General features: G+C 39.8%; 1 protein-coding gene across 2 annotated transcripts in view; it reads left to right on the plus strand.

The window, feature by feature from the left end:
• The window catches only part of syne1a (spectrin repeat containing, nuclear envelope 1a), a 99,430-nt gene that overhangs the window by 51,772 nt on the left and 26,599 nt on the right, over positions 1-21,059 (plus strand). For both annotated transcript variants that reach the window (XM_043219862.1, XM_043219861.1), the window contains 28 exons: positions 96-248; positions 802-969; positions 1,103-1,279; positions 2,962-3,108; positions 3,234-3,359; positions 3,678-3,854; positions 4,399-4,664; positions 4,791-6,954; positions 7,059-7,396; positions 7,562-7,706; positions 7,794-8,003; positions 8,844-9,124; positions 9,428-9,593; positions 9,711-9,866; positions 10,129-10,281; positions 10,766-10,948; positions 11,050-11,187; positions 11,284-11,469; positions 12,921-13,043; positions 13,450-13,632; positions 14,031-14,174; positions 15,479-15,682; positions 16,757-16,891; positions 17,647-17,769; positions 17,852-18,013; positions 18,282-18,482; positions 18,920-19,093; positions 20,247-20,438. In XM_043219862.1, coding sequence (XP_043075797.1) covers positions 96-248; positions 802-969; positions 1,103-1,279; positions 2,962-3,108; positions 3,234-3,359; positions 3,678-3,854; positions 4,399-4,664; positions 4,791-6,954; positions 7,059-7,396; positions 7,562-7,706; positions 7,794-8,003; positions 8,844-9,124; positions 9,428-9,593; positions 9,711-9,866; positions 10,129-10,281; positions 10,766-10,948; positions 11,050-11,187; positions 11,284-11,469; positions 12,921-13,043; positions 13,450-13,632; positions 14,031-14,174; positions 15,479-15,682; positions 16,757-16,891; positions 17,647-17,769; positions 17,852-18,013; positions 18,282-18,482; positions 18,920-19,093; positions 20,247-20,438 — 6,975 coding nt within the window. The remainder of the gene's footprint in view (positions 1-95; positions 249-801; positions 970-1,102; positions 1,280-2,961; positions 3,109-3,233; positions 3,360-3,677; positions 3,855-4,398; positions 4,665-4,790; positions 6,955-7,058; positions 7,397-7,561; positions 7,707-7,793; positions 8,004-8,843; positions 9,125-9,427; positions 9,594-9,710; positions 9,867-10,128; positions 10,282-10,765; positions 10,949-11,049; positions 11,188-11,283; positions 11,470-12,920; positions 13,044-13,449; positions 13,633-14,030; positions 14,175-15,478; positions 15,683-16,756; positions 16,892-17,646; positions 17,770-17,851; positions 18,014-18,281; positions 18,483-18,919; positions 19,094-20,246; positions 20,439-21,059) is intronic.

The following is a 21,059-nucleotide window of genomic DNA, read 5'->3' on the forward strand; positions in this document are numbered from 1 at the left end:
TTAAGAAATCAGAAGTGTTCACTTTTGATCAGTTTAATGTGTCCTTGCTAAATAATCCATGTATGTATTTTTTATCTCTATTCATTGTTGTCCAGGCTGTGGAGCAGACATTGCTATCCCGTGATTCTGCTGTGAGCTTTGTGCTAGAGAAAGGAGAAACTCTGCTGACCCTCCTCCACTCCCCTTCCATCACAGACAACATGACCAAACTACAGGCGGACTACAAGGAGTTGTGTGGCTCAGCAAGGGTGAGCTCACAAAGACTACAAAAACATCATTTGAATGCAACATAACATAAACCATTTGCTGTTCTCTCTAATATACTTAATGCACATAAAGCTCACTGCTCAGTCCACACAGCATGTTGTAGACACTAAGCAGCGAAACTGGTAATTCAGAACATGCTGCGAACATTAATGTATGACATCCAACATTTACATATCAATGCTTGCTTTAGCAGTTTGCAAGGGTAACAGTTATACACATATAGAATCATTTAAAACTAAATTGCAAATTATAAAGAGTGGGGAGAAACAATTGCTATGAATGCGTAGATTATTTCCCTTTTAAGCTTTTGAATATTAATTTGGAGACTTTATGTGCTATTTCCTCCAAGATGGCATCCATTAACCCTGCAATCAGTGCTATGAATACTCACTTTCCAATAATTCATCTCATGCTTGCAGCTGTCAGAAGCCCTTTGTGGCATGAGAGTTTACAGCTGTGTGTTTATATATGTGCTTCATTGTGAGTGCTTGCAAATGTCTTGATCATTTCTGTAATTTAAATATATTTTCTCAGACCCACGTTCACAGATTAGATGCCCAGGTGAAGAAACAGGAAGTATACCACAAAGATCTACAGGATATTGAGCGTTGGCTGTTGCAGATGTCCAGCAGGATGGTGACTCCTGACCCATCATCAGGGGGTGGCCTGGAAGCTGCCACTCAACAGCTAGCCAGACACAAGGTGACAAATCAAAAAGCTTCACAGGAGAACAAAACACTATAAATAACCAAACACATTATTTACAGAAATATAAAGCTATTACTAGGAGAAGCTTTTGTTTAAATTTATGTTTGCACATATTGTCTCATGTCAGGCTATTATGGAGGAAATAGCGGGTTTTGAGGAGCGTTTGGCTACACTTAAAGAAAAGGGAGAGGAACTGTTGTCCGGCTGCAGCGAGCGCCTTCAGGCTCGGCTTCGCCAGCAAATTCAGAACCACCAGCAGGGAGCAAGAGACAGCTACTCTGCCATCTGCAGCACTGCCCAGCGTGTGAGTTTACTTGCCAACACACCAGCACAAGACCAGCATTGTGCCGATGTTTACTGTGCAAATAGACCTACAACAGTATATAAAGACTCACAGTTAATATAGGTAGGAGTGTAGAGTATGTGACTTTTTTAACGATGGACACAATAGTGTATTCGTTATTGGCCTGTTAAAATATCTGCGAACATCAACTAGCTGTTTTAAAGCAGCCAATTATGTGCTATCACCCACATGGGGGTAGAGGTCATGGACAGTTAACAACTCATTAAATTTTTAAAAAATTCTCTGGCTTAATTGAAAATGACAAGAGAGTTTTAGTGCAGTTTTATATATATTATTTATATTTATAATAATTTATATGTATTATTGTAATAATAATTTAAAAAACAATAATTGATCATATTGATTGATTGATTTATTATCTGTTATTTTCAGTAAATTGTCCTATATTGCAATTTTTAAGTTTTACTGCACATTAATTGTATGATTTCCAGTCATTGTGCTGGTGTCATTGTTTATTGTCCCTCGGCTCACATCAAAGCTTTGTTCCAGCAGAAAGCTTAAGCATGTGCCAACTTTCTGCCACTCTTCCAGAGCCTCCTGATTATTTTAATCCACCCTCCTTGGCTTCCTAGTTGCACAGGTCCAATAAAGTGCTGACAAAATTCTCCTTTCAGTGTATTTGTCTTTTAAATCAGATTAAACAACCCTTACCAGGCAGTCAATAATCTGGGGATGCCTGGCAATGAAATATACTTGACATTTTGACTTCTGCGTGCCAGTGTCATTACAAGGAGACCCATCAGGAGGCACTAAGAAATCATTTCTCCATGAAAGCGTGTCATTAAAGCCCATGGCAATGAAAGTGAGCGCATATACACCCCCCTTTGCAAAACACCATTTCCCCCCTTCTCAGGCTCTTGCAGTATCCTACCAAAAGCTGCCACCTGCTTTCCTCTAAGAACCCTAATCACACGCACCCCTAATATGGCAACTACTCTCTGCCATCTGACACATTGCCTGCTCAGTCACTCTCTGAGCAAACCACCCAGTCTATTAATACCTCGCCCTCTTCCCTGTGCCAGTTTTATTTTGCCCATCAAGTCCAATTGCGTCAAAACAAGCCGAGACTTTGATAAAACCCCTCCCTTCTGGTTTCCTAGTTTATACCCTGTACCAACATCTTGTGCCAACCTTGCCAGAACAATGCCATCCGGTAAATCCCGCCACCTGGCAGTCTGGTCAATGAGTTCCTCAGTCTGCATGTGCTCTGCCAACTCCTGCCGTCTGCCAAAGCAAGCCTTTCGTTGCCTGCCCCCCGCGAGGGCTCGTGAATTAAGAATGTCAATCAGCGTCAGCTTTTCTGCTCACGGGATTAGGGATGCCAGAGCATTCAACACCTGTCAAATGGGCTTTGCTTTATGTTGACCCGATTTAACATGGTTAACCGTATGCCCCACTCATGTCGTTTTCTGTTTTGCTCCTCAAATATGTCAGAGTCATGCTGTTCCTGTTTTATACAGTTAAGGATTACTTAAAATACCCTTTCAGGTGCATCATTAAAATGTTGCATTTTGAATTGGCTCAGTTATGGTTTCTGTAAGTGGTATGGTTTAAATTTTAACCAATTACTTTTGGCCACTTCGTGCAGTGTGGATATATTTAAATTGTTTCTCTTTGTGCAGGTGTATCAGAGTCTGGATCGGGAACTGCAGAAGCATGTAAGTGTGCGGGATACGTTGCAACAGTGTCAGATGTGGCTTTCAAATGTACAAGAGGAGATACAGCTTCCTGCACATGCACCACACTGCCTAAAGGAGGCGCAAGCACAGGTATACATTTTTATGTTACTTTGTGCACAAAAGTGGCACAATAAAGTTGGTAGAAGAAAGCCAGACTCAACGCTATCATCAATTCTTCTGGGGGGGTCTCTGGGGGACTCTTAATATCCCATCAGATAAAGCAGGAACGAACTCTGCAGGAACAGGCTAGTACCTATTTGCAGCTTGTGTGCTCCACCTGTGATCTTTCTGATGAGAAGGTACGAGAGACGGCTGCTGGGATACAGCAGGTCAAACTTCAGGTAAGTGATAAATAGAATTTTAAGAATACATTAAAATGTTCTAACTTTAGGTTTTAGTCACTTCTTCAACTACAGGCTTCTATATGGAGCTCCTAAAGGGTGATAGGTAGAAACTTTGTCATTTTCCTTGCATCACATTTCAGGGTTTGGTTTTTATTTATCATAACATTTTCTTTTCCTCACATAACACCTCTAAATCTTTTTACAATGTCAAAGATGTTTGTGTAGGTTTAAGATTGTCCCATACCCAAACCTTCAATTTTAAAATATGATATGATTAATATGATAAATTTAAGAGATGCTTTGCACTCAATGCAGATCGAGGAGAAAATGCTGGAATCTCAAGAACTAGCAGATAACTGGAGAGAGATCAAAGACTTGCGTTCCAACCTTGAGTGTCATCTTCTTGAGGCTGAACAACTCCTCCAGAGCATGTTAAGGAGGCCAGCTGAGCTTGAGCCAAAGGTTGCTCAGAACCAGCTGGACCAGGCACAGGTAAGCGACAGCTTTGTGTCCAGATGACAGCCATTAGAAAATGATTACCCGTTTTTATGAACCATTGGTTATATGAGGTTTTTGAAAAACAATACAGCAAAAATTACATTATACCTTATGCACACATTTTGTACAGTATCTGTACAGTATATCAGTTAATCAGATGCAGTCTATTATGTATTGCTAAAAGCTCTGGTGAGCTTTGCCCTCTCTTACATTTCCTGGCAGGAAGCTTCATTCATTAATAAAGATTTCTCCCCAGATTACTCGTCTGGGTGTAATTACGGATGTGTGAATTGATTTGTCAGTGCCTGTAATAACAGCGTCCAGGCAGACCCTTTCATTGTGTGTGAAAAATAGCACATATTACCATCTCTGGATGCGCTGAGAATTGTCAACAATAGATTGAATGAAAACCCCAATTACCTCAAAGCTCACTCTCTGCCAGTGACAGAGGGTGTCATCCAGAGCTGTCCATTTGGCAGGATATCAAATAAAGACAGGCAGCATTTATTAATAACACCCTATATTTCATGCCACAAAGGATTTTATCCAGGAGATGCGAGCCAGGCAGGTTGATCTGACCCAGCTGAGAGAGAGCATCAATAGGCTAACGGCTGGTCAGGAGTCCCCCGAGCTTATGGAAGTTGGGCGGCTGCGCTGTGCTTGGCTGGATCTGGGCAGACAGGCTGCACAGCTGCTGGAACAGAAAGAGGAGGATCTACAGAGGAGTGGGGACTATCATGACTGCATTTGTATGGTAGAGGAGTTGTTTGACCAGCTGTCCAAGAAATGGGATCAATTGGCCAGGCATGCAACATTTCCTTTCACATTTTGCACACCATATTCATGTTTGATAGTTGCCATGTCTTGTTCAAAAGACGTTATTGTCAGTCATTCTTCAATTTGTTTACAAAAGCACTAAATCTTTTCTAGGGGAGATATTGAGAGCACAGCTGAGTGTCTGGATGCCTTAAAGAAGTTATCCACAGACCTGCAGGACCAGAGATGTGTGCTTGATGACCTGAGAAATAATAGGCACGGGATTCTGCCTCGTCTGAGCTTAGAAGACAGAGACCTGGTTAAGGAACAGGTGGGTTACCTGGAGCAACGTTGGACTCAGGTGGAATCACTTGTTCAGCAGAAAATACAAGATTCAGCGCAAACACTGGAAGAACTCAGTCAAATCGAGGACCATTTGCGGGAGGCTCAGGAGTGGGCTGAGTTGCAGCAGCCATCCCTGTCTGAGGTTCTCAAGACAAGCCCCCCTCCAGATTTGGCTCAAAGCTTTCTGTTTGATCACTTGAGCTTTTGTGCGGAATTGGAAGCCAAACAGAAGGTTCTCGCAGAGGCTGTGACAGATGCCAATAGTCTTTCCTCTCGCCTCGGTCTCAATGAAAGGAGAAAACTGCAGACTTTGGTCCAGGAAGCACAGGCAGAAGTAGAAACACTTGGAATTAAGGCAGTTCAGTATCGTAAAAGCCTCAGCAAAGTATTTACTGAACGAACACAGTTTTTACAAGCCCTTGACAGAGCAACTGAATGGATCAGGAAGCAAGAGCAGAGGGCTCTTGCAGATGATCATGTTGCACTTCTACCAAACGTTCTTCACAAGCAGGTTTCAGCTTGTAAGAATTTTACCAGCAGCCTAAGAGCATATCAGGTGGAGCTCACGTCTCTTTGGGTACAAGGGCGAGAATTAGTCAAGGATGCAACTGCCGAGGAGAAGAAGGAGACCCTTCAGAAACTGGAGGAGTTGCAAGTCACCTTTGAGGCTTCCTTGCAGAAGAGTACGGAGCATTTGCAGCATCTGGAGAAAGCACTAGTCATTCGAAAATACTTTAAAGTTGACCTTGACAGGATCTGCGAGTGGCTAAAACAAGCAGAGGTAGCTACATTTCCAATTATTGACCTGAGCGGGAATGATGAGGAGCTTCAGAACCAGTTGATTGAATACCAACAGCTTCTTGATCATGCTTCAGAGTATGAAAACCTTTTGCTCATTGTCCAAAGGGCAGGACAGGAAATTCTTCCCACCTTAAATGAGGTTGACCACTGCTACCTAGATGAGAAACTTAACGGCCTTCCACAACAATATAATGACATGCTGTTGTTGATCAGAGAGAAACGCGACAGGATCCAACAAGTGCTTTTGGAGCGCAGGGAGTTTGAGTCCCTCATCGATGCCACACGAAAAGCTTTGAAGGAACTTCAGGAGAAGTGTGATGGTTTAGAGATGAAGTCAGCCAACCAAAGTGTAGAAGAGGGAGAAAGATTGCACAGCAGTTATGAAGATCTCATGAAAGGTCTTGCAAATCTCTTTCAGGGAATGAAAGATCTTAGAGGTAAAACTCAGAATTTCCTTATCATCGGCCAGCCATATGCTCCTGAAGTCATTGATCAGCTAGTTCATCTCCACACCAGTCTTAACCAGCAGATCGAGGGAAAGATGAAAGAATTAGGAAAAACATTAAAAATATTACATGACCATCAAGCAGTTATTGAGAAAATGGACTGTAGCATAACTACATTCAAGGAACAGCTTGGCAAATTTGACTCCAAAGGAGCTGAGGAGGCAGATGCCATGGAGACAATATCTACTCTACACAACCTATCAAAATGTCTTGAAGAGGTTAGTTCCTATCCAGAGGGTCTGAAAGCACACAATGTTGACCTCAACCAGCACTTTGACTCAAAGGCCCTTAAGACTCAGGTTATCTTCAGAGAGGAACAACTTCTTACTTTAAAACAAAAGATTAATGCACACATAGAAGAATTTGAGAGAGATTTTAGGGAAAATAAGGATTTTCAAACTGATATTAAAGTATCAATAGAATGGCTCAAGAGTCTTAGGCATCGATTAAGATATCCATTAATGTTTGATGAAGCAAAAATTGAAATTGTGCAGGAGGAGGTCAGGTCACTGTCAGCCCTTCAAGAACAAATGAAATCTAGGTTTAGATTACTAGAATATATGACTAATGAAGAGAAACAGAAGTATGTCAATGACCAAAAGCCATTTCCAAAACTCCTTGAAACCACTTTAATGGATATTCCAAAGCTGAAGGATGATCTTCAACAAGCTGTCAACACCAAACAGGTAAGATATTATTAATTCCTGAGTGTTTGCCCATGTTTTGTAACTGAATAATGAAATACTGAAGTTGGGATTAATGTTTCTTTAAACTGTAATGTGTTAATCAGGTGGCCTTGCAGACTGTTCTGTCTCTGCTCCAGAGATACCACCATTCTTTGCAGTCTGTACAGCAGTGTTGTGAGGATGCTGGTGCTGTACTTGAGCATCCTCCACAAGAGGTAGACCTGGAGAAAATTTCAGACTGCCTCAAGGACTTAAAAAATATAACAGACCGGGAACATACTGTCAAGTGTATGATGCAAGAAATACAAGGTCTAGTACCTGAAATGGGTGGCTTTGTGAGCCCTGTTGTAATTAATCAAATCCAACAGCGTTGTGAGGATTCTTATCACAAAGTCACAGAGGTCTTTGAGCAGCTAAAACAACGTCAAGACAACTTGCAACGGTAATGCTAATGAGGTTTTGGCATTCAAATTGATTTAAATAAGATCCACAAGACTTAAACTTGTAGCTGCCTTATTCATGTTAACAATATGATTTTCAGAGACTGATAGTCTCTTCCTATAGTCTCTTTACAACTGTTGCACACTTGCTTTATTTCTTTTGTTAGAAGCATAACTCAGTGGAGATGCTTTCAAGGTGAAATAGATGAAGTTATCCGGCAGATGAATGAAGTTGAGAAAAGGATGAAGGAGTTCACAACTGCCAGAGCAAACTCTGAACAAGAAGCTGAAGACAAGCTTTGTTTATACCAGGTATGTGACTAAGCTTTTCTTTTCTTGTTGTACTCCTAATACAATGATAAATTGCAGCTTTTCAAAATATATCCTACTTTTCTACAGAATATTGAGCCACAAGTTCAGAGTCTTGAATATACACTGACTGGCCTGAAAGAAAAAGCAACACAGTTGGATCAGCCTGCCATAAAAGACACTACTTCTCGGTCACTCTGTTCACTGAGCCATCGGTTGACTCGGTTGCTCAGCGTTGCTCGAGCTCAGGGGAAAGCCCTCCAGGACTCTGCATGTAACTGGACATGCACCAGGGAGAAGGTAGGGAAACTTACCAGGGACAGATACTGTATTCCCAACTCATTACAAGATACTCTTATATGAATCTCCATTTCATATAATGTAATCAGACAAATGCAATTGTTCAAATTAATTATTGATTGGTACGCAGTTAAAATGGCACAAAATTATTGTTAGATGTCCAAATACCATATTTTTAAGTAAATAAACAGACAAAAAGAAAAAAAAAAAAACAGTAATTATTCAGTAAGCAGTGAGTAAATCTTGGCTATGGCTCTGCAATCGTGTAAGAGCATCAGTTGCAGGCAGTGGCCTGAGAATGATGTAATGTTTGGCAATGAAAGTCCATACAAAAATAACTCAACAAGGAAGTTGCCAACTCACCACTTTTCCCATAAATCTCTGCTGTAATCACAGGAAATTACATCATTCATAGAGGAATATGCTGTGTAACACATTAGAGGAGGAGTATTTTGCTTTTTTCTTCTGTTTCTTGAATAATTCATTAATAAGAGTTGCTTGATGTCCTGAAAGCTGCTATGTGACCACAGTTACTGATGTCCAAACCTTCTTTCATTCAATGAGTGAAAAATTAGGTACTGCATACATTTTTAATGTCTCACTTTTTATAGCATCTAAAACCTGACATGAATCTGAATGAACATTAAAAAATTGTAAAATTAACATGGCAACATTAAAATATTACAAAAATCTAGATAAAAAGAACAAAACCATTTTATTTATTTATTTATTTTTTTTTTTTTTAACAAGAAATAAATGTTATAGCAGGGCAGTGTTATGGCGCATAACAACAGCAGTCAAATCTGATGAAGTAAACCTGTTCCACATTTCTCTGATTAGCTGGAGAAAATGCGGGCTGTCTGCGAGGATCTACACAGTCGTGTTCCTGACAATATGGTGGAAAAAACCTCTAGTATGGCAGCTCTACAGAGTCTTCTAGAGTACCATGATTCCTTCAGCCGAGAGGTAGAGAGAGAGAGCAGCGCCCTGACCCTCCTGAGACACCATGTGCTCAACCTATTCCTCCATCCTTGTGCCTCTGCGTCCAGCACAGACAGTAAACACAACCAAGACAATCCATGTCTGCTGGAAATTCAGAGCATTCAGGAGAAATATGACAAGTATGAACATCTATCAATTTGCCTGTCTCTCTTCTATCTGTCATTCATCTTGAAAACTGCACAAGAGCAGATTGTAAATGTTAATAAAATTATAGACAACTTACTTAGTTCCATGAATGTTTAATTAATACTTGAATACCTCTGCAAAAATGCAGATGTTAAAGAAAAGTTAACTGAACCAAATGTCATGAAACCATTTCCAGTAATTTTTTCAAACATTTCCAATCCTACTTTTCTGTCATCTGCTTTTATATCTTCAATCATTTACGTAATACGTATTTTTGTGTCCTGTTTCTCCCTCAGTCTGTTGCAGCAGGTGTGTGCTAGCAGACAGCAGGTGCAGGTGGAGCTGCGGGAGAGAGAGGAAGTGGTGCGGGAGTTGGGCTTGCTGAAAGGCTGGATTCAGGACACCCAGGGGCTGCTGCTGAGCCCCACAGCAGACCTGGATAACTTGCTCACTGACCTGGAGGTACTGCAAAAATCACTTTATACAGAGGAGGAGATGCAGATAGGACTCGCATTCTAACATCCGACCCAGTTTGCTTTGCTCATGATAAGTATGGTATGTTTTTGTGGTGTCTGCTAGACGGCTCATGAAGGCATGCGGTCTCACCGCCAGAACCTTGAGCAGATTGCAGATCATCAGCAGATAAAATACCAGGACCTCAATGCCACTCTTCCTTCAGAGATCAGCACCCAGCTGGCAGAGGTTACACTGGCTCTGGGTTCTGCAGAAGATCAGGTACCTTTATTCAAACTAGGAATTTTAAGAATGCAAATACCAAGTGAATTATTGGAAAGACTGTGAGGAATTAATGTAAACGTAAACATTTTGTGTCAAAATGTAAGATCTGTGCAGTGGACAGTAGGCATCGCAGCCAAATAAACCAGCCTAATTTGGTTGGAAAGAAAAACAGAAAACCAGTATATGATACTGATTTTGACTGCTGAAAATGTATGTAATGTCTCATATTAACTTCCCTTTTAATTTCTCATACTCTCAGGTACAGGCACGGGAAAGAGAAGTCCAACATAGCAGAGATATTAAAGAAGACTTTAACTCCAGACTTCAGGATATCTCAAAGAAAGTCAAACTCATCTCTTTAAAACTCAAGCAGAAGGCTGTGGATGTTGAGGAGGCTAAAGAGGAGACAGAGGTATGAATGCAACAGTCTTTTTGTAGCTGTGGTACAGACTCTGCCCTGATTATTGAAGTGCAGTGTAAATGATGACAGAAGTGTACTTCAGAATGACTTCTGCGCAGCCTAATTTCTAAATATATCACGATGAATGGAATTCATAACAAGGCAGTGTTATTTTAGTGTTTTCTGATATTATTAATATTATTGGTATTTAAAGTTACTTTTTAATTTTCTATTTTAATGCTTAGAATTGTTTTATATATATATATATATATATATATATATATATATATATATATATATATATATATATATCTTTGTTTTATTTTAGTTTGTCATTTTAATACTTTAATATAATTACTTTTTTTGCCAAGGGCACATTTCTAATTTTCTTAATTATTTTCAACAAAATATTTACAATGTATTTTATTTCAGCTTATTTGAATTGTCAAGAAAAGGCTATTTTTCACTTATTTTTTTTCTTTCTCTATTAATCCAGAGTCTATTTGAGGAGCTAGAGGAGTGTGGTCGTGCTTTGTCTGAGCTAGATGTTGCGGTGCAGGAGTTTGGTGAGCAAAATCCCCTCCTAGCCAAACAGCTGGGCTCCAGCCTGAGTAAACTGACCGAGCTGCATGCTCAGACCAGCCGGCTTGCGGAGGGAAGGACCACAAGCCTTCAAAAGGTCAGCATTTAGATAAACCTGGTTGAAAGCAATGATTATTTTTGCAGTTTTTTATCTTCAAATTTGATCATATTAAAAAAATGTCTTTTTCTCTATTTTAGGCCGAAAAGAACTTTGAAGGATTTAATGAAATGCTGACGTTAACTCTCAATTGGACAGAAAAAGCAGAGACTGTGGTGTCAGCTAACATCATGTACAGTCCAGCCTCTCAGATGCAGGAGCAGATCAGAACCCATCAGGTGATGACTCTCGCTTTAGCAGGATCAGACATCGGTTTTACAGAATTTTCTGTAGCTGTTGGAATGTAATGTTATTTTGTGATACATCTCAATCAGGCCTTATTGCAAGAGTGGCAAGATCTGCAAGGAGAGTTTGAGGGTCTGGTGGAGAGGGTAGCACTGCTGGGGGAGGTGGTCCAGACAGATGCTCTTCACCAGCAGGTGTCAGAACTGAGCAGACATGCTGAAGAGCTGCAGCAGAGAGCCAAAACAAGACTTTTGATGCTACAAGATGCAGCCAAGGTAATATGTAGCAGCAAGTCAGATGACAAAAAAAAGTAATATAATGATTAAAAAATTATAAATAAAAAAAAAAATCAGAGTATTGCAGTGGGCTATGCATTTTTCCATGTTTGTTTTGGCTCCATGTTAATATTTTTTCTGTGATGTCTTATGCTGAATAGAATTATGCATAGGGTCAGTGTCTCATTTTCAGTCTTATAAACACCCTTATGATGATTTTTACAAATTCATTCTATTCTTATATCATCTCAGCAAATAAAAAGAAAGCTTTTATGTATGCTGTATCTTAGATAACATTGCCATCTAGTGGCTAGTTAGATTAATTCTGCAATTTTTTGGCGTTCTGTATCTTCCGTGCTGGACATATTTAATATCTGTTCATAACTGCTTTACCTTAACATTGTTTTATAGGTTTGTCTTAAACCATGCAAGCAGTAATGTGAATGAAATGTGTGCCCATTAATTAGTACTCAATTAATAAATTGCCTGCCTTAATACTTGCCATAGAAATTTCCATGAAGAAATTGGATTAATTATATGATTCTGTTTTGTTTTATTAGAGAGCAAATTTAAACTTTTCATTTTAAAATGTAAATGTTTCAGAAAATTACTAATTACATGGCTCACTCTTTAGTTTTTGTGTGTTTAATGGTATGGAGATTTTGTAAGATAATGTATGTATTTTACTTATTACATGACAGTCAGATAGTTTTTGTATGATCTGTAGTAATAGTATAATATGATTAACTGTTGTTAACCAATTCCCTATATAGCTGAGCATGTCAGTTTGCCGAATAGTGCCTGTACGCTGTATTTTATCACTGTTTGCTGGAGAACTAAGTCTACATTGATTTGGTTTAAAGCTCCAAATCCAGTACAATTTTAGGTACATGTGAGCTGCTTGTATTCTGTGGGCCTATTCTTGTCATTTTGCAGACATCCTCTGAAATAAATCACTCTAAAGTAAAAGGGCTTTAATGTCTTTTTTCAGGAGCCCTGTGGTGATCTCAGTAAGTCCTCAGGTTCTGGGTCCCCATACGATTCAACCTGCTATCTGACTGTTGGATTAGTGGTGCTGTTGACTAAAAAGGGTTTTTTAGATAGCTGAACTCAGTATAGTTATGTCGAAGTAGCACAAGGGGATGCTAACACTTCTGTTAATCAACAATGTGTTTATACTGCCTAATACTGATGTATCAATACCATGTTTAGCATAGCACCAGGCTCCTTTATCATTTGCCTTTCTTTCCCTTTTCTTTTTGATATACATGTGCAATCGAGTTTGTTGTTGCTTGAAGTTAAACACTACGAAAGCATGTAATTCTAGGTAAATACTTAATGTATTATTAAATAAAATATATAACTATTTGCGACTGTAAAACCAAATAGACTTTTGGATGAATATAACTGTTGGGATGACTTTAACGTATTGTTTGTCTGTCTCTGTTTAGGACTTAGGGAGACTGGAAAGTGATGTGAAGAGCCTTCATCAGGCCATAGAGAGAGTCCAGGAGACTCTGGCCTCCCCTGATTTGGCACGTCTCAGTCTCAGAGAACAGCTGGTTCAAAGACAGGTACACCCATCACTCTTAATAACTCATACTCATGACATATCTCTTTATTCCTCCGATTTATCTCAATTATCTTATAGTATCAGATGCAAATGCAATCATACAATCTGTACAATTACACAAAAAATGCAGTAGTTTTTAATGAATATTTAATGACATTTATTATTAACAAATATTTCTTGTATAAAGTTTGTTTTATTGTGTAAATAAATAGATGAAACTTGGGGGGGATTACGCATAAAAAAGGAGCGATGTAATGATCTTAATTCAAATCTTTTTTTTTTAAAACAAGTCTATTCTTAAATAGTTTTGCTCGTATATTGCTTTAAGAATGTACAGACAAGAAAGTTACATGTATGGTTTTGTATCACTAATAACATCAAAGTAATGTTGAGTACTTGTTGCTTAGCTGCTGTTGTCAGAGATGGAGGGTCTGAAGCAGCAGGTACAGGCTATGCAGATGTGTCAGAGTGCCCTCCGGCTGCCAGAGGATGTGATTGCAGCTTTACCGCTGTGTGTTACTGCACAGAGTCTGCAGCAAGAGAGTAGCCAACTCCAGCACAATACCATTCAGCAGTGCAATATATTACAGGTAACCACACACAGACCTATATATATATATATATATATATATATATATATATATATATATATATATATATATATATATATATATATATATATATATATATATATAATTTTTATTTATTTATTTTTTTTTTCTCTCACTTAGGCCTTTATGCTGAAATAACAAAGTAAACAGTTCAAAAGCATTTTCACTAGTTGTTCTTTTTAACCCCATTGTAAAGGTACTGCTAACTTTAAGCTACTAACATTATAATGATAGAAAATATTGAATCCAACGTAAGTTTTTAAAATTCTCCTTCTGTTTATCTGCATGGTTTCATATAGCATGGTTATAGGATTCATCTGAGCTTAGCACTTGTGGTTTTAATGGCTCATTTAGCATCTCTCTTCACATTCCCCCAGGAGGCCATGGTGCAGTATGAGCAATACGAACAGGAAGTCAAGAACCTACAAAGACTTATTGAAGAAGCACACCGTGTTATTCAGGACCGCCCTGTTGCCACAGGAAACATACAGGAGCTTCAGACACAGATACAACATCATGAGGTGAGGAAGGACATCCTTCTATCATACTTATATATTTTCACAAATCTGGATGCTTAAGGCATAAATCTTCTATTTTAAACTCTGTTTCTTTAGATAAGCAGCGGTATATGTTATGATAATTTCTGCTTGGTTCATCAGTCAGTCAGTCTCACAATTCATTACAGGCTTGTTGACTAAGCTATCACTCATCATGCTAGTCGACTTACATTCGGCTGCAATGAGTCAGGCCATAAATTCCTAACATGCTCTCAATGGGTGTAAATGTGGTTCTTCGTTCTTTGACCTCAGCCTGTTTTGTCCTGTGTGACATCAGATTCTTTCTCTCACGCCCTTTTGCCCTGTTTCTTTACATTTGCACTTTTTTTGCCCTTGCCTTTAGGTCTACACGATTCATGAAGATGGTTTAATGCTTGAAGGATGATTAAAATAGTAATATTTCCCATTTAGTTTAAATTGTGCAGTCCTAAAGGCAAGGGCCAGTTTAAACATACAAATAAAAATAAGGCTAAACCTGTACTGAATCCAATGTCCTTGTGTTTTATCAGTAGACCTTACTTCAGTTGGGGTGGCAGCTGTGGCTTTATCACCCAGGGTTATTTTCCTCTGCAGAGCAGAGTGCTGCAGCTGCAGCTTTCTCCCACATGACCTCATTACCAGAGACTGGCCTCTTTGTGTGTTAGCAAAAGAATGACAGTTAAAGCGAGAGCACTCCGGGAGGGGGACTCCTCGGGCTGTACAAAATCTGGTTATGTGAGCCCCCTTCCTCCCCTCTCTGTCTCACGCTCGCGCCCAGTTCCTTTGTTTGTCAGGAAAACAGCTTTGGGATTGGTGGAAAGCGAGGAAGTGAGGAGAAGGAAGGAAAAGAGTAAACAGGAGGCGGGGGTAATAGCCCCTCTCACTGAGCTCATTTCCTGTTCTCGAGGTCTTTGTGTGTGTGTATGAGTGTGAGTTGGCCGGTTTGGGGGAGGGAGTGTTCTTCCTCTTTCTACTCCCCTCCCACTATCTCCTGTTGGCCGAGCTCTGTGCCAATCATGATCACCGCTGCCCGAAGGCTTGGCTTGTCGGCCTTCTCCCACAACGCTCTGATTGGCTACGAGCTCAAAATGCCTCTGACTGAGCGATTTCTCGTCTGTGCTGTTTTTTCTACTGCAAACAGACAGAGAGGGGGAATTTCTCTGCTCAGATCGCCGGTGCCGCTCTCTGCATTAACCCCTTTTTCACTCCTCGTCTATGGAACTTAATCCAGGATGCATATATGTGGACCAACCGCAGTGGAATAATAATGTAATGTGTCACTGTGACAGGAACTGGCCCTGAAGATAAAAGGATACCAGGAGCAGATCTCGGCCTTGAACTCCAAGTGTAAGATGTTGACTGTGAAAGCCAAACATGCTACCATGCTGCTGACAGTCAGCGAGGTCGATGGACTCTCAGACGGGTTAGAGGAGCTGGAGGATGAGGAGGAAGAGATGCCCAAACACCCACCAGCACACCCCTCTGTTGTCATGGTGAGTGATTTACACTTCCACATGTTAGGGCTGGGCGGGATGTGCCGGGTGCTCTTTTTTCTTTCACTGTCAGACAGCATCCCATGGGTCTCTTATTTCTCCCACAGGGTTGTATATGCCTCTCCATTGTGTATTCCTACTGTTGTTTGTTGCCGAAAGAGGAAACAGGATGAGGGTGTTAGTTGGCCTTGACTTTGTCAACATTAGTTTGTCTTTAGTTTCCCTTCGTTGCATCAGTCATGATCAGGGCCGGATTCCACATTAACCGCCAACAGTTCAGCTCCAGCTGTGTCGCTCAGTCCTTACTGACTTGCAGAGAAAGGGGTGTAGCTTTGCAGTGGTTCAGCAGTCATTGTATCTAGATCTAAATTTAGCCTAATGGTGGAGCACTACCATGGTTCAGATTACTTTAGTTTATGCAGGCAAGCACAATTCATTATTGTACGGCACGTTATTTTTTTTTACAGTGAGTCTGTGTGCGTCCTCTTCCCTGTTTCCTGAGCGGGTTCATTCCTTTATCATGACGAGTGGTCTGTGAAGGGCTTAGTCATGGCTACTCTTAACAAACGTGGTCTGTCTAATTCTATGGTGCTGCTTTGTAGGATCTTATTTCTTATATATAATGGAAATATACGCTACTGCAATTTTGGGGTCAACAAATTAAATATTTTATTTAGCAATGGTGCATTCAAGTGATCAAAAGTGACAGTAAAGACTTTTATAGCCTTACAAAAGATTCTGGTTTCAAATAAATACTGCTCTTTTGAACAATCATCAAAGAAAAATGTATCATGGTTTCTACAAAAAATATGACTGCAGACTGGATTAATGGCTGCTGAAAATTCACCTACAGGAATAGATTGGATTTTAAATTGTAAGGATATTTCACAGTATTACTATTTATAAAGTATAAAGTAGAAGCCCCAAACTGGAACCGTAGTGTACTTTTTCCATCACTCTAATATTCTTCCTCTGGTTTTCGTCTTCTTTTGGTGCTTTTGGGGCTCCTGTTTCACTGTTTATGCATCTTTCTTTCTCTTATTTCCTCTGACTCTTTTGCCCTTGAATGGTCAGATGACGGCAGGCCGTTGTCATACTCTCCTCTCCCCGGTCACAGAGGAGTCTGGTGAGGAGGGCACCAACAGCGAAGTCTCCTCTCCCCCCACCTGCAGATCTCCCTCACCCGGGCCTAATGCTGACACCTCTCAGGTACCCCGTGGCTCTAACCCACATCTTGCTAGCTCTGGCCAACCTTATCAAATGCCACTAATGTAATTGAGCTCAATTTAAGCTTAACCAATCACTTGCATATAGTAGCCACTGTTCATTCTTAATTCGAATGCAACTTAAGTCTGAGGGTCCCCCCCTTTCCTTTTCTGGAAATGCAGAATAAAAAAAACCTGTTAACCTGATAAAATTGAAAACTATATATATACACACACACACACACACACACATTATATTGCCAAAAGTGTTGGGTCACCCCCTTCTAATGAACATATTTGACTACTTATCCATGTGTAATATCCATAAGTACAAATCGTAATGTTAAAGCATGAAATGATATTCCAGGGAATTGTGTGCTTCTAATTTTATAGCAACAGTTTGGAAAGGACCGTTTTCTTTTCTATCTCTGATTTCATTCTGATGTCTTTTTTTTCTTTCATAATGTTCATATACACATGTAATGAGCCATAGTTGACACAGATTTGAACATGGCCTGAGGGAGTGACAAAGATGTTTTGGTTAGCATAGATTCTTTATGTGTTCAAGCATCTGGCAAACACATGGTTAAACATTTGGTATAATCATGTTACTGGGCACGAGTGCAACATCTGAAACATTCAGGCAGAAACCCACATAAGTATCACTACTGTTTTGCTGTAGTTTAAAAGGACCAGCACATTTTTGTTTATTATTTATGCGTGCATGTACACACTCTTATGAAGTAACCTCTCTTGTAGGGTTCAGGGCGAGCTCCTTTAAGCAGAGCTCCACTACAGGAGCTTTATGACCCCTCCATGGAGTCAGCTGCCTCAGCTAACCTGGATGACCTACAGCGCTCATGGGAGACTTTAAAGAATGTGGTAAATATCCATAGATGCTTCTTGCCTTACAAAATCTAAATCCCCTCTAATGTTGGTTAACATACAGTATATTACTTTACAGATCAGTGAGAAGCAGAAGAGCCTATATGAAGCTCTGGAGAGGCAGCAGCACTATCAGGAAACTCTGCAATCTGTCTCCACAAAGATGGAGTCTATTGAGACTGCACTAAATGAAGGCCTGGAGCCAAGCAAGAGTCCTGAGAGCCAGATGGCCGCCCACCAGGTGAGAGAGACAGAGGATCAGATGAAGCAACTAAAACTAGATCACATAAAAACTCAAGCCTACAGCTGGACTAACGATACGAGCCAGGGGACAGGGTTACCCTCTAGATTACCAACTTCTCCTGTGTCTATAAACTAATCTCTTACCTAGAAGTATCTACCTTTCTACTATTCTATTCTATTCTATTCTACTGTTTCTACTGTTTACCACTAGAACAAATCAACTTTCTAATAGACCTGATTAAAAAAAAATAATGGTTGTTCCTCAGGCTTTGATGGATGAGATCCTGATGCTCCAGGATGAGATCAATGCATTGCAGGCCTGCTTCTCCCAAGAGCTACAGTTGGATGAGGACAGTTTGGAGGCAGATGCCGGAGACCAGCTGGCCCTGCAGTCAACCCTCACTGTGCTTGGAGAGCGCATGGCCACCATCCACATGAAGGCCTCCGGAAAACGCCAACTTTTGGAAGTGAGCAGGAATAACAGCATGCAGAAAAACGACTGATAAATAGAAACAAAAAAAAAGATTTTGGCATGCTGTTTTGATTATTTTATGTACTGTTGTTTAGCAGATGTTGGGAATTTCAAATTAGTAATTGGTCCTAGTTATTATTGTAGTCTTTTGGTTTAACCATCAGGACATGTCTCTACTTAAAACCACTAATTGCTGATTATGAACCAAATGACAGACAAGCCTAAACTAATTCCCAGGAGCCATAATTAAAGAGAAAGAATAGAGGAATAACACATAACAAACTGGTGGTATCACATTTATTTTGCAATAATGGCAAAACTACAAGATTTTTCTTCACTGACCTTACCTCAAGAAGACTCAACTTATTATATACCCATATAACATATTGTACTTGATATCGACCTGATTTTGTGCAATCCTTTGTCCTGCAGGAGCGATTAAGCGAGCAGTTAGAAGAACAGAGGCAGGAACAAGCGCTGCAGCGTTATCATAGTGAGGCAGAGGAGCTTGACAACTGGCTGCTCAGTACACGTGCAACACTGAGCTCCACTCTCCAACCACATCCACAGGACATGGACATGGAGGAACAGCTGATTGACTGCCAGGTAAGAGACTAAGCCTGGGAAATATGTCAGAAAAAAAGATATAATCATGTCCATTTCAAGAAACAACTTTATCAATAAACAAATAATTAATAGAAGCAATCAGTACTTAATAAAATGCAGATTTATTTGGTTAATTTGCACTTTAGTACAGTTTATTTTATCTTAGATTACCAATTTCATTGTTTCAGAGCACTTTTATAGTTTTTTTGAAAATTGTTAGTCTTTATTGCAAATGATGAAGTATTTAAGACATGATAGATTTTCAGTGGCGTATAGACAGTCAGTTCATCGGATTGAGTCACTAGAGTGGGCCGCAAGTAAATCTGATAAGCTTTGTGGGTTTTGGTCATTGGGATTAGGGGTTTCTTCTTCCTTGCAGTCATGGGACATCCCACAGTGCATGTCTGCATTTCTTCAAGGGGATGCAGAACATACACACGTGTGTCCTTTGTGTTTTGATTGAAGGGCTGTAGGAATCAAGTTAACCTTTAACCTAAATGTTGGATTCTTTGTAAGCAGTCAGGGTGGCCCTGACCTTTAGCATACTGCTGTTAATGTTTGCTCATTCCTCATTGAATGCCACTGGCTCTCTCCACTATTAACCAGCATTCAGCTCCCACTACCCTGCAGGTCCACCACAAAATTTTACAAAATGTATATATTATTTTCTTTCCTAGTAGTATGCTAACGTCTCTGGACTTGGCTGTGTGTATTATCGTAAAGGTCTAGATGTCTAAAGACTAGGTTAAGCAGCTTAAGAAGATTATCAGTCACTGCATACATGCGTATCCTGTTTACGTATTTGTCGAATACCTTCTGTTGTGTTTTTACATGTATCCAAATACAACTTTATCTCAATGGTAAACCCATATGACGGTTTGTTGTTTGTATTTACAATGATAGCATTAAAAGAGCTTTGTTCTTTAAGATGAGAAGAGAAGGAGGATGTTTCACATGTTTCTGAAATCGGCTTAAAATAGGTTAACCAAGTCCAAACCCTGATTTTGTTCTTTCAGTGCCATTAATGTTCATTAAATATCATTAAATGTCATTTAAAAGTGTTTCATTGATAGTTAATAGCAGGTAAAATATTCATACTGCTGAATCATATCTAAGCAAAGCAATTTAGTCTTCTGATTTGTTCCTGGTCTAGAACATGTTGTTGGAGATCGAGCAGAAGGTGCTGTGTCTATCCGAGCTGTCTGTGCACAGTGAGAGTTTGCTGATGGAGGGTAAGGCCGGCACACGGGGTGATGCTGAGCAGCTCTCCCTCAAACTGCACAGCCTCAAATCCAGCCTGCTGGAGTTACAGCGAATCCTCCAAGACAAACAGACCCACATTCAGGTGAGGGATACCACTATAACTTCTCAAAGTAACATTTCTTGATAGAGAAGCTACACAAGAACTATAATTGTATAGAATTATAAGACAGGAAATGCCAAAATACTTAGTATAAGAACAATTGGAGGTCATTGATGTCAGTGCGGACATTTGCACACACACCACCAAAAACACTAAAAAGCACATCCTCGCCACAATGGCTGCTTTGTGGACAGCAGGACCGAAGAATGCCAATCGCTGTTCATTGTTGTGAAAGATGTTCCATTGCTCTCCAGCAACATCTGAAACAAAGACCTTTTACAAACTGTGGGACAAGTCTGGAATTTTTTTGCCCATTTCTTTTGAATGAGACATGTTGGTGACATGTAAAAGCCTGATGCAAGCTGATTTGTCTTCATTTACTATTGTCAGTCATGATTGACCTTTTACTAACTGAAAAGACTCCTTCTATAAAATAGCTTGACAGAACAGAAATTTCTGTTTAGTAATAATGAGCAGCATTATATAATTTGTAGATTTAATCAGGTTTTTTCCTTTTTTTTCTTTCCTTTTTTAAAGTATATTTTAGAAAATTAAAATTAATAAAAATCATTACCACAGCTACTTTGCTAAGCATTAATATAT

Source organism: Puntigrus tetrazona, chromosome 20 (assembly GCF_018831695.1).
Source record: "Puntigrus tetrazona isolate hp1 chromosome 20, ASM1883169v1, whole genome shotgun sequence".
In the NCBI taxonomy this organism is placed as follows: Eukaryota; Metazoa; Chordata; class Actinopteri; order Cypriniformes; family Cyprinidae; genus Puntigrus; species Puntigrus tetrazona.